The sequence below is a fragment of the Solenopsis invicta genome, chromosome 5, assembly GCF_016802725.1.
Source record: "Solenopsis invicta isolate M01_SB chromosome 5, UNIL_Sinv_3.0, whole genome shotgun sequence".
Taxonomy (NCBI): domain Eukaryota; kingdom Metazoa; phylum Arthropoda; class Insecta; order Hymenoptera; family Formicidae; genus Solenopsis; species Solenopsis invicta.
Window position 1 is genome coordinate 19,605,254 of NC_052668.1, and position 12,532 is coordinate 19,617,785.

General features: G+C 38.4%; 2 protein-coding genes across 10 annotated transcripts in view; both read left to right on the forward strand.

The window, feature by feature from the left end:
- Positions 1-1,869: 1,869 nt before the first annotated feature.
- LOC105205631 (phenylalanine--tRNA ligase beta subunit) lies at positions 1,870-7,129 on the forward strand. 5 transcript variants are annotated; one of them, XM_011175047.3, is made up of 13 exons: positions 1,870-1,951; positions 2,407-2,550; positions 2,801-2,856; positions 2,933-3,087; positions 3,536-3,605; positions 3,675-3,941; positions 4,487-4,666; positions 4,960-5,135; positions 5,219-5,423; positions 5,694-5,774; positions 5,857-5,949; positions 6,351-6,636; positions 6,792-7,129. In XM_011175047.3, exons 2-13 carry the CDS (start codon positions 2,493-2,495, stop codon positions 6,941-6,943), a joined length of 1,779 nt encoding a protein of 592 aa, XP_011173349.1. In that variant the 5' UTR covers positions 1,870-1,951; positions 2,407-2,492; the 3' UTR covers positions 6,944-7,129. The 5 variants fall into 5 exon arrangements, with proteins under 5 accessions (XP_011173349.1, XP_011173348.1, XP_039305650.1 ...); XM_011175046.3 differs by having other exon boundaries at positions 1,892-2,222; XM_039449716.1 differs by having other exon boundaries at positions 1,935-1,951; positions 2,027-2,550.
- A 578-nt stretch (positions 7,130-7,707) lies between these two features.
- The window catches only part of LOC105205841 (ankyrin repeat domain-containing protein 17), a 30,864-nt gene continuing 26,039 nt past the window's right edge, over positions 7,708-12,532 (forward strand). For 4 of the 5 annotated variants that reach the window (XM_039449705.1, XM_039449707.1, XM_039449708.1 and 1 more), the window contains exon 1: positions 7,708-8,218. In XM_039449705.1, the coding sequence (XP_039305639.1) occupies positions 7,928-8,218 (291 nt within the window). In that variant the 5' untranslated portion in view covers positions 7,708-7,927. The remainder of the gene's footprint in view (positions 8,219-12,532) is intronic. The other variant, XM_039449706.1, reaches the window with a different exon arrangement.

Below are 12,532 nucleotides of genomic sequence, written 5' to 3' on the forward strand. Positions count from 1 at the left end.
GCAACTTTTGTGTTTAGCTAGTCAAATAATTCAGTCCCTTAATGGTGCTACGTGTTCGTCTGGGCTCGATACACCTCACAAGTGCATATGGGGTGTATGTACACAAAGTGGACCTGAGAAAATAGTCGGAGCCAGTTTGTGTGCCACCGGTAAGATGGCACATCGGTGTACCCTCCCCCCCCCAGCCGAAATCGCTATATATATTTACGCTTCAGAGGCTTTGGTAAAGTAGCCTTTGTATAAAATGAATTGACAGATCAATTTAGCTGATACGATTTTTCGAGACACCATACGCTATCTCTACAACGTGAACATACACTACTACTACTACGTATGTTGTATGTACATGTATGTTGCGTACATGCATACATACAGTCGGTCAATACCTCGGAAAGCACATTAATCGCCTCTGTTGGCACACTTGGCGAAGGGATGAGTGCCGAGCGCGCGTATGTACACGAACTTGAAATTTTTCCTGTCCTAACGGCTTATACGCGATTTATTAAGTCGCAATTTATGAGAGCGCAATCAGGACAAGACACAAATATTTGGTTCGTTTTCGGCACCCACGATACTCAAGCCCGTCGAAAACTCGAGATACGGCCGATACGGGGCATGGTGGCAACGCAGAAGACGCGATTGAACGCGCGACACGATTTCGTAGTGCCAATTGCCATCCCGACCGATCATTGTGTCGTCTGAGCGACACGAAAGATCCAAGATTCTCCTCACGACGATTCGTCTTGATTCATACTTGACATGAACGCGCGAACCTTCGTTTTCGGAACTCTTCAAATTAACTCTACTTCTGGTGCTCACGCGCGCGTCGGAAACTCGAAATAAGAGGCGGAGAACGGAGAATTTAAGTTGCGAAACTCGATTGAACGCGACACGACTTCGCACCATGCATTCGACACGGCGCGGATGTCGGTACGAAGGCCAACACTTTACTTTCGGCAGTCTACGACACTCTCAAAACACTCGCTCGCATCAAACACTCGTACGGGATGACGAGGATGCGAGTTGAAATGCGCTGCGACACATCGCGACACGTGCTCCCTAATCGACCGACTGCTGGCACTGCTGGCGCGTGGCCGCGCCTGCGCGCCGCTGCGCTGTTACCACGCAGTGCCAGCAGTCGGTCGGTTAGGGAGAACGGCGGAAGGTCGTGGCGCATTTCAACTCGCATCCTTTTCGTCCTGTGCTAGTTTTTGACGCGAGCGAGTGTTTCGAGAGTTTCGTGAAGTGTCGGAAGTGAAGTAAATTGTCGAGCGTTCGTGCTAACATTCGTCGTCAGTCGTCGCGGATGCGATGTATTGCAATGTATTGTGCGAAGTTGTGTCGCGTTTAATCATGTTTTGCATCTTCTCCGCTGCCTCATACCCCGAGTTTCCAATGCAGAAAGAAGATTATTGCAAGGAGCAAATGCAAATCTTGCGAAGAAAATGCATGTAGGCTCAAGCAGGCTGAAGAAAAATATATTGATTATTTTAGATTGCCACCTCAATTATTTGATGAATTACTAAAATTAGTCGGACCTACTGTTATTACCAAAGAACAAGTAATTCGTGATCCCATTTCGCCTGAAACTCAATTACACATAACACTGCGGTTTTTAACATTAGGAGATAGCATGAAATCGATACCGTAATAACAATTATTTGATGAATTATTAAAATTAATGAATTAATTATTTATTAAATAATTAAGTTTTTTGTTTTTCTTCGTGACAACACGTAAAAGACGAATACATGCGCAAAAGTTATTCCGCTGAAAACGGAAAAAGAAAACGACGGAATCGGCGGAATAAAGCCGCTACCAATCACAAACGTTCCGCAGTTCCGTCATTCCGCATCCCATGTGAGCGCACCCTCAGCCTTTTATTACTGAACTAACCCAAGCTAACCTTCAACATCATGCAACATACAACGACGAAATTACCGTGGAATCTGTAATATCTGTGATTTCTATGCTTCACTACATTTTCTGTAACATAAATATATATTGATATACAATTTTTCTTCAGGAGAAAATAAAATCATAATAAATTGGACGCGAGAAATATAACCGATGAGTAAACGTAGCCATAGTCAACAGCTTTATTCCTTCTTACCTTCTCACATCCTCCGATCCTCGTTATCGTGCTCTCTTCCACGTTTCGCATGTTTTCCAGTCTCGTATGTCTCGCATTTCCGGTTTTGTCTTGTGCCGGCCAGACTGATGTAATAAGTAAAACATTATTTTGAACGTACATGACGATTTTCTAACACTTAAAATGATTTAAGTGATTTATTTAGTTTAAACAGCATTACTAAGTCAAAAAGATATAATTGACTTCGGAGTAAATTAATCGGAGAAAAAATAATATTTTTTAACCTAAAAGTTTACTGCAATTATTAATTACAGAGAGTGATTTGACGAGAAATCTGACATTTCTACAATACAAATATCAAAGATTTACTTGATTACCCTGAAAGTGCTCTAATACAAAGATGCCGACTATTGGAATAAAACGTGACTTATTGTTTGAAGCATTGGGTAAAACATATTGTAAGTTACATGTATCTTTTATTGATAGTTTCAATATATCGTAATATCAATAAAGTTGATATATAGAGAAGAAAATTTATTTTCTTCTTGCCAAGAAGGAACTTGATTTACAGTGTACAACTTAATAATATATATCTATACCTTAAAAGTTGATTTATGTCTAATAAATATGTTAACTTATGTGTTATACATATACATATGTTTGTACTTTTGCATTTTTTTTCTTACTGATTTTTAAATTTTATTTTAGCTGAAGATGAGTTTCAAGTGTTATGCTTCAAATTTGGTTTAGAGCTAGATGAAGTAGTAAGTATTGAATTCTAAACTAATAACTTCAATATTTATAATATTAAACTTTATGATAATTGAATTTTTTCGACAGACAACAGAGAAACAAATGATAGCAAAAGAGCAAGGTTTTGACCAAGGTATGGACGCCTCTGAAGAAATTATCTACAAAATTGACATACCTGCTAACAGATATGATCTACTGTGTTTAGAGAGTCTAAGTACTGGGCTACTTATATTTTTAAATAAGTAAATATATAATTTCCATTTTTTTTAAATTAGATAAACAAAATTTATTTCTTAAATATTGTGTTTAAAATCAATTAACTTTTTATATATAAGTACTGATACAAAAGTACTTGTTAATAAAAAGCAAAAGAAATAATGTGTAATTATACAAAAATTGTGAATTTGCATCTGCATAAAGTATTTGGCAGTAGATAGGAAAGAATTTAAGGAATGATTTTAAATAATAAAGATCAAGAATAACAAAATTGTGATTAAGGTTTTGTTTTTCAATTGTAATATCTATTTCTGTGCTTTTTATATTGAAATAATTAGAATTAAAAAATTAAATCTTGATTGTAATTTTATCATTTTTGATTCTCATTTTATCATCTAAGATTAGATCAATCCTTAAATTTTTTTTCATCTGTTACCGAATACTCTGTACATGTATGTTTTTTTTTCTAAACAGGATATCCATTCCACGTTTTACGGCAATAAAACCGAATATAGGAATGGAAAGGATAGTGATGAGCTCAGAAGTATGTATAATATTTTAAATAAAATTACATCTTGTTTAGCATTAATAATTTATCCCCGTTATGCTCTAGTGTTTAAAAGTAAGAGGACATTTAGTTGCTGCAGTTTTGAGAGACATTACCTTGACGCAAGATTCCTATAACAGTTTTATTGATTTACAAGATAAGCTACATCAGAATATAGGAAGAAAACGTACTCTTGTCTCTGTTGGCACTCATGACTTGGACAAAATTAAAGGTCCATTTCTTTATGACGCTAGACCACCATCTAAGATACATTTTAAGCCACTCAATCAAGATAAAGAATATACAGGAGAAGAAATTATGCAGCTGTATGCAGTAAGTGTATATCTGTCATCATGTCTGTCAATTTCGTAAATAATTACAATATGGTTAAAATGAGACGTATTCCTTTTTAAGTTTCCATTCTGAAGGACCAAAGATCTGTTTCGTGCAAATTAAGAACTTAAAATCCATATGTGGAATCAAATTCGCGACCTGTCGACAAGTTCGTCGCTCTCTCAACTCCATCTCTCTAGTTCTTAACTCTTATCAGAGCATAGTGACCCCTCAGCGTACTTTTGTGATTTATACGTTTTACAATTTACACGGATATACGAAACTTATAGTTCAAACGCCGGTTTTGAACGACTTAATTTAGTTCTCTTGGCAAGATACTCTCAGTGGTTTGCCATAGCCTTCCGAGAGGTAGCAATCAAATAAAATCAGATTCTTCTGATCAGTGGGATCTGAATCTGGATTTTCGACATAGAGAGCAAACACACGACTCTCTCTGTGTCACGCTTAGTTTTTAATAAATTATTTTATGTATAAAGCGAGAAAAAAACATTCAAATATATTTATGTTTAATTTGATGTTTACAGACTCATGCGCAACTTAAACAATATTTATCCATCATAAAGGACAGTCCTGTTTATCCTGTAATATATGATAGTAATGGAGTTGTTTTATCTCTGCCTCCCATCATCAATGGAGATCATTCAAAGATCACACTTGATACAAAGAATATTTTTATTGAATGCACAGCAACCGATCTTACAAAGGTACATTTATATTGTATAATCCTAATCTATATGTTCACCATAATAAGTTGGATACTAAACCGTGTAAATAACACAAGATAAATAAGAGAAATATATCTCAAATTTGATCGTCAAGTTTGATAAGCATTTTAAAAAACTAAAGAACTTACGTAAAATAACTCAACATACATTTATTTGCAATGTCTAAAAATTGAATTAAAAATATAAGATGTGAATATAATTAATATTATATCAATTAATATTATAAAATGTGTATTATTGCAAATGATTACAAATTATTATATAACCCACAGGCGAAGATAGTGGTGGATACTATAGTCTGTGCTTTCAGTCAGTATTGTAAGGCGAAGTATACAGCCGAAATTGTGGAAGTGATATATCCCGATAATCAAACTTTCTATTATCCAGAATTAAAATATCGTACGGAAAAAATCAATTGTAATAAAGCGATTAATTACATTGGCATTAAGTACGTAATCGCATCTTTTCCGTCATGCATGTAAAATAGTGATTACAGATGATGCGATAGTTGTTTACAAACATTCCTTGCAGGCAGACACCAGATCAAGTTGCAGAGTTATTGTCAAAGATGTCTCTAAAATCCAAGGTGAAGGATAAAGATACGTTAGTGATAGAAATACCACCGACGAGACATGATGTGATACATGCTTGTGATATTTACGAAGACATCGCCATTGCCTATGGATATAACGAAATAGAGAAAACTATACCACAAATATCGACAATTGGAGCAGAAGTAAATTCTATACCGAGACAAAAATAGTTGACTTGATTAAATTTTTCAACATTAAGTTTCTTTAGTTCAATTATATATTACATACACACACGCGTGCGCGCACGCGCGCACACACACACAAATTTTATTTAAATACATAAAATACTTGAAATTAAAAAAACTTAATCAAGTTAAAAAATGTAATGAATTTAACAACTTTTTTTCTCAATGTACAAGCAAATATGACTCCTATATTAGTATACAATTTAATATATATATGATGAATTGCAGTTTCCACTTAACAAACTTACTGACTTAATTCGGATAGAAATGGCCCAAGCAGGATTTACCGAGGCATTGACTTTCTCTTTGGTGTGTTTCGAAAAAAGCTTTTTTGTATGAAAACGCATTATCTTTGATAGTGTGTTTTAATTTGCATTCAATTATTTTACAGTGTTCGCGTGAGGATGTAGCAGACAAATTGGGATACAAAATAGAGGATGTACCAGCAGTTCACATATCCAATCCAAAAACTTTGGAGTTTCAGGTAAATCGAGTAAATATTGACCTTTCACGCTTTAATTAAAACTGCCGGAAACGTATAATCAGGACTGAGCAGTTCTATTTAGATTCTCAATCATTCGAATAATATATATGTGATGTAGCGTAAAAAATATCGCTCACAATTAATTTTAATAAAAAAATAAACAAAAAACGATATTTACTAACACGTTTTTATATAATTTATATGCACTAAGTAGCAAATATGACAAGAGAACAATGAGAAATAAAATTAACAGAAATTTAAATTGAAGAAAAATAATGAAAATAAGGATATTAAAAATACAAAGGCTTGACTGTAATCGTTTAAATAAATTAAAATACAAAGTACTTAAAATTCTACATTGTAATCATCTGAACTAAAATGTAAAATATAAATTGTTGCAGGTCGCGCGTACCTCACTTTTACCGGGATTACTTAAAACGATCGTTGCGAATAAAAAAATGCCTTTGCCTCACAAATTATTTGAAGTTTCCGACGTTGTATTACGAGACGACATGACGGAAGTCGGTGCGCGTAACAATCGCCGTTTATGCGCGATATATGCTAATAAATCGGCTGGTTTCGAAATAATTCATGGTCTAGTAGATAGAGTATTATTGCTATTAGAGGTACCCTGGAACCCTACCGAAGCCGAAGGTTGTATGCGATATTATCTACGCGCAGCTGATGGTAAGATAAATGATTTTCAGAATATATCTGTGTGCATGTTTGAATCGTACATAATTCGATTCGATTCGAAATATATAAATATCTTTACACATCTCGACTATAAAACGTAAGATTTATGAAGCAAAATATAAAAATTTGTTATTCATATTTTGTAGATCCAATGTATTTTCCTCAACGATGTGCAGAAATTGTCTGTTATGATAAGGTGATAGGAAAAATGGGAGTTTTACATCCCGATGTATTGTCAAAGTTTGATTTAAATATTCCATGTTCTGCGATGGAAATAAACATTGAACCGTTTGTGTAATAGAAGTAAGTAACGTGTAAATAGTGGAGCTGGTACTTTTGCTGAAATTTAGATGTAGCTGTCTTCATGAATTGATTTTTGTAAAAGAATTTCTAATAAGATTTATTTATAACAATTTTACATTCTCATATGTATTAAAATAACTTAACAAATAAAATTTGAAATATATTTATTACATGATTGACACGTGTTGAGTATAATGTTTGAACACAATGATCAGAGACTATAGAATCTGACTATTTTATGTAAATTTTGCGCGAGGATATACATTCATATTGTCTCCTTCGAAAGTTAATAAAATATAGTGGACTAATCAAAACTGGTTGTTTTTTGGCTATTAGACTCCGATTGTAGAGCCTCTAATGGGGTGTTTATATTAATCATAATTATTCTCAAAATCATTCATCAAGTTCTTATATTATTGCGTGAGAAGATTAGAGGAATTTTGTTAAGATTTTAACGCGCTTGAGACACACTCGGGTTTTTCGGGTACCAAGATTGTCAAATTGTCCTTCTCAATGTGCCTCTTTGAAAATGGAGAAAAATTGAATAACATTTCGATCGTTTTTCCGTGGCGGTTTATCGCGTTCGCAAGGCGGTTCGTATGGTCCGTAGAAAGTTGAAATTACGCGGTGCACGTGGCGGGTGACGTCACGCTGTAGTTCGTCGAACGTCGAAACTCGGAATCCGTCGCGTGGCGCCGCCGCCGACGGATGTGCGGCGGTGGTGCCCCCCCACCGATCCGATCTATCGAGAAGCAGCCGTGAGCCGCGCAAGAGGTGGGAGCTCTCGTCGTTGTCGGCCATAGTGAAAATGGCGGGTATTAGCTTACGTGAATGACGACGACCCGTGCGCTCTCGAGGGCCTGCAGTCGCACAGTCGCGGAGGGTATTAGAGTGTGCTTCGGTGTGTGCTTCGCCCGCGATACGCGGTTCTATTAGCGGGGCTAAACTGTGTGTCATATGATTTATCTGGGGGGTAAAGATGCAGAATGTAGCACAAGGAACGACCTCGGATAGCCAGAAAAGCCACGAGAAGCAGCCAGCAGCAGTAGCAGCAGCAGCAGCAACACCAGCAGCAGCGGTAGCAGCAGCAGCAGCAGCAGCACCACCGCCACCGCTACCACCGAGCGTTCACCACGACACTGGGAAGACGTCGTCGACTCCCCAGTCCTCCACCTCGAGCCCCACGAAATCGGAGACCGAGACCTTCTCCGAGCTGCAGCCACGCTTTATGACAGACTCGTCGGAGAGCGAAGAGGACAGCGTTTCCGAGGTAAACGCTAAATACGAGAGTAAAAAGAGGCTCGCCTAGGCTCGGCAACGTGATAAGATTATCCGTCCGTGTACGAACAGGACGTGAGAGAGAGAGAGAGAGAGAGAGAGAGAAAGAGAGAGAAAGAGCGCGAGAGAGAGAGAGGGAGGGTGGGGGACGCAAAAAGATGGAATGAGAAAGAGAGAAGGAGGAGACAACGTATGCGTGTGTGTGTGTGTGTGCGTGTGTGCGAGAGAGAGAGAGAGAAAGAGAGCTATGGCTAACGCTCGCGTACGCGCATACGTGGTACACACGGTTGTCTTCGCCTTCGTGAACCTTTGGAATGAGCGCGTTCCTACTCGACAAGGTACGCGAGCTTAACGTAGATTCTATTCCCCGATTCGTGGTCGTCATACTCTCCCCCTCCCTCGTTCCCTGACCATCGATGTCGGCGCGACGACGTTGACGTCGTCTTCGTCGTCTTCGTCTTCTTCGTCATCGTGATCGTCGCCGCTGTCGCTCGCTGGGCGGATACACGCTATCTTCGTTGGATCGCGCTTGCCAGTTCTAGGAACGCGCTGAATCCCGATCTCGAATTGGCGTCGAGCTCGGGTCTCTCTCTCTCTCTCTCTCTCTCTCTCTCTCTCTCCTTTTTTTCCCCTGCTGGCGCTTCCTGTGCTGGCATTTCCTATTTCTATTAACGCGCATTTTCGCGTGCATCACTGATGTCGGCGACATTACGCGTGCACGCGCTCGTTATACCGGATCGATCGTAACGATCTACGCGAATGTTGTGTGTGTATGTGTATGAGCGAGCGTGTGTGGTGCGCGACGTATGTAAAATATATCCGTCCACATACACGCCCGTTACCCGTGCACAGATATTCAACGCGATCTCTGTACGCTTGTATATGTGCTTACATTCGCGCGTGTCATTGGCATATATCTGATGTGTATGTACGCGTAAAAGAGGACATTCAAGTCAACCGGGGAAAACGACGAGGTTATGACTCGTCGTCGGTCATCGCCGTGCAAAGAGATGCTTTTCGTCGGGCGAGAGGGTGTACTTGAAAATGTCACCGAAATATCGTTTCCTCTTCTATTTATGTCCACTTTTATCAGTGTGGATTGTAGATCAATCTTGGTTCAACTTACTCTTGTTTAAAGAATTAGAAAAAAAATGAAGAGTGAAGTATTAAAATTAATCGACATTGGTACAAGTGGAAATTACTCAAAAAAGTACATTGTTCTCTACACCTTATATGTGGAATGACTTTTGAATGTGTCTAACTTACTTTTATCTTTATCTATTTCATAAAATTAGAAAGAGTAAATTAGACCGAGATCAAAGATTAATCTATATTGGTGGAATTGACATTAAATCCGTATCAGACTACGCGTTGGAAAGGAGATTGATGATTGCGAATTGAAGATAGGTGACTTTGATTTTCATTCTTTTTCGATTGATTGAATTGTAATCTCAATTCACAATCTTTCATTTCCAATGCATAGTCTCTATAACGTAGGTTTTTATGTCCTAAAGAAAAAATGTAATTCTCTCTTTCTCAATGTTTAATCGTAGACGATTAAGATGTTAAGTAAAACATGAACATTTTTATTTGACTTGTCCATAATCTGGCAGCACCTTTTACTTGAGCTGAAATATAAAACATTAAGAAAATGAAAGTAAATTGTTAGAAGGAATGTTAAGTTATGTCGCCAGATAGCGTCAAAGTCTTTGAAGCGTTCTGCAAAATTCACACGTGTTTTTTGACATTTGTTTGTCTTCTCCCTGGAGAAGCGTGAAACAATTTTTACGATTCAATCGATGCACAGTATTTGACAAAAACTGTCTAATCGCGATGTTTAACGAGTGTGTATACGTGTGCAGTGGAGGGGTAAACAGTTTTGACACACGTGAAGTGGACTGTGAAGCCTGTCACGCGGCGATTCTCGATTCTCGATTCTCGATTCTCGAATCTCGATTCTCGAATCTCGAATCTCGGTTCGTGGTTCCGCGGCGAGCTTCAGGCGGAATGTACAAACTCATGTAAATCGGGTTCAACTGCTCCGGCAGTCAGTGACATATATCCCTATAGATCGATCCTCTGTTCGTCTACTCGTTGTCGAGTTGACAGTTGATGGAAAAAAATGCGCGACACAAAGCCATCTTTTCTCTGAGGATGATCTCGATTCAGCTCGTCTGAATGAATCGTAATTTGATCAATGATTAATTTTGCCATTGCAAAATTTTGAAATATATTGTTGATTGTTTCTTATCTAATCTTTCTTTTCGTGTATTAAATAATGAAAAATTAATTATCTGTATTAAAACAAAACGGTCTCGCGTTGCGCTGCTGTTTACTTTACGCCAGTCACAACCTTTTGATAATTAAATAGATTCTGTTTGATAGATCGATCAGTCATTCTCATTGTTTACTTTTACCAATTAATTTTGAATCTTGTCTTTACTTATTCTTTATCTTTTTCTAATTCTCACAACTAGAACAAGATGAGGAGCGAATTAAAGTTAGTCTACGTTGGTAGAAGTGGACTCGGTTGGTAATTCTTGCCGCACAGTTTTTCTCTATCAAACCTTGTAGATTCGACAGGGCAACCATGCGAATGTTTCGTCTGGATCATTGCTTCGGAGTAAGCGACGTAAATGGCTTTGATAAAATAAAAATAAAAAAAAAAAAGATACGCCACAATGCGAAGTTACGCTCGATGACACTCGACTGAATGATTAACACCGCCTTTTTCTGGATTCTTGTCTATGGCGCAGATAGTTGAAGATAATTTAGAGAAATTAGCACTAATCAACCGAGGTCGAGTTGCGAATCGCATCGATATCAGTTAGCATTGACTCCGAAAAGAAATTGGTATTCTCTTTATCTACGTTATCGCGACGCGAACGTAAATCGTATAACCTAAAAACCTAAAAACAGCTAGGAAATTATTAACTGGAAATCAATTTGTACTGTGCGATTGGAATTAAAATCCGTTTGTACGAGTGCTAACTCTAGCTTCATTTTCTACGCATCGTAACCAAGATATAGACATAATTTAGAAAAAGAAAAGAAAAAAAGCATCGTTGATCTAAAGTTGTTCGTTCCAAGTACAGTCTTGGCGTGTTTCGAACAGCTTTTGATTAATCTCGCTTAACTCTGTCTTTTGTCATTATTCGTGATAAGATTATCATTTTTTTTTTCTATGGAAAGCAGTTTAACGTAAAATTTCCCCTCTACTATACTTCCTTGCCAAATTGAAATCAAGATGAAACTCTGAATTAATTAATTTTGCAATGTATTAAAACGTGTTGCAAAGTCAATAACGTTTACCTCTTTGCTCAATTGCCTTTTTATTTTTTGCATTTGAACAGATATATATACATACATACATGTATAGCTCTGGTCTGTTAGTTAAATAAATGAAACAAACGCTCTACACAATTTTTTGCATACTGATACAAGTACGTAAATTTTATTAAATTAAATCTGTAAACAATAATGAAGGACTAATAGCAATTTTCTAATCAATGCAGATTAACTTTGATCTCGCTTTTATTTTATTGTAAGAATTAGAAAAAAGTTAATCCACGCATAGAAATGGACGTAAGTGAATCGGGGCTTGATTCGAAGGTGTCGCCTTCGAATTTTCAAAGGGTTCGCGATTGCGAAAGTATCAAAACGTGGCCTCCGCTCTCTCTCTAGTTCGCAATCAACCTTTCTTTCCACCCACTCCCGAGTTTATCGTTATCCGTGTTCGTTGGCCGACGTTAGGTTTCGTATCAGCCACCAGGTGGTCTTCGCTTCGCTAGATATGCCGGCTAGAGGTGCGTGCACGTAGATGGCCGGTCTCGTCGAACGGCGAGAGTCGCGAAGGGACCCTGGAGGTACGGAGGGGGAGGGAAAGAAAGGAGAAACGTCAGCGGGGAATTCGCGCATCAGGAAAGGGTTATATAACGAGGAGGGATACATGCACGCTGTTGATACTTGTCTCCGGTGGCGTCGTCGTCGTCACCGTCGCCGTCGTCGCCGTCGCCGTCGCCGTCGCCGTCGCCGTCGTCGTCAGCGGCGGTGGTCTCCCTTTTCGTTGCTCTTTCAACCGTTTTTCTTTTCTCTCGTCACTTCATCTCTCGCGAATCGCTCACGCAATTCCCATCCTTCCATCTCCGTCATCTCCGCTCTCCCTTCTTTCTCCTCAATCACCCTTCCATTCCTTTCTCTCGCTGTAGTGCAAGCGTGCGCGCCACGCAACGACGTTCCTTCCACCTTCATTCTGATGTCTACGAGAGCATCGCGGCCGCCTGAGGTGCAGTATTCGAATGCCGTT

What these genes read in the sequence shown, in the direction of transcription:
- LOC105205631 (XM_011175047.3), top strand. Translation starts at nt 2,493, where the DNA reads ATGCCGACTATTGGAATAAAACGTGACTTATTGTTTGAAGCATTGGGT. An exon ending in AGCATTGGGTAAAACATATT is followed by an intron (nt 2,551 to 2,800) that starts GTAAGTTACATG and finishes ATTTTATTTTAG; the next exon opens with CTGAAGATGAGTTTCAAGTG. An exon ending in CTACTTATATTTTTAAATAA is followed by an intron (nt 3,088 to 3,535) that starts GTAAATATATAA and finishes TTTTCTAAACAG; the next exon opens with GATATCCATTCCACGTTTTA.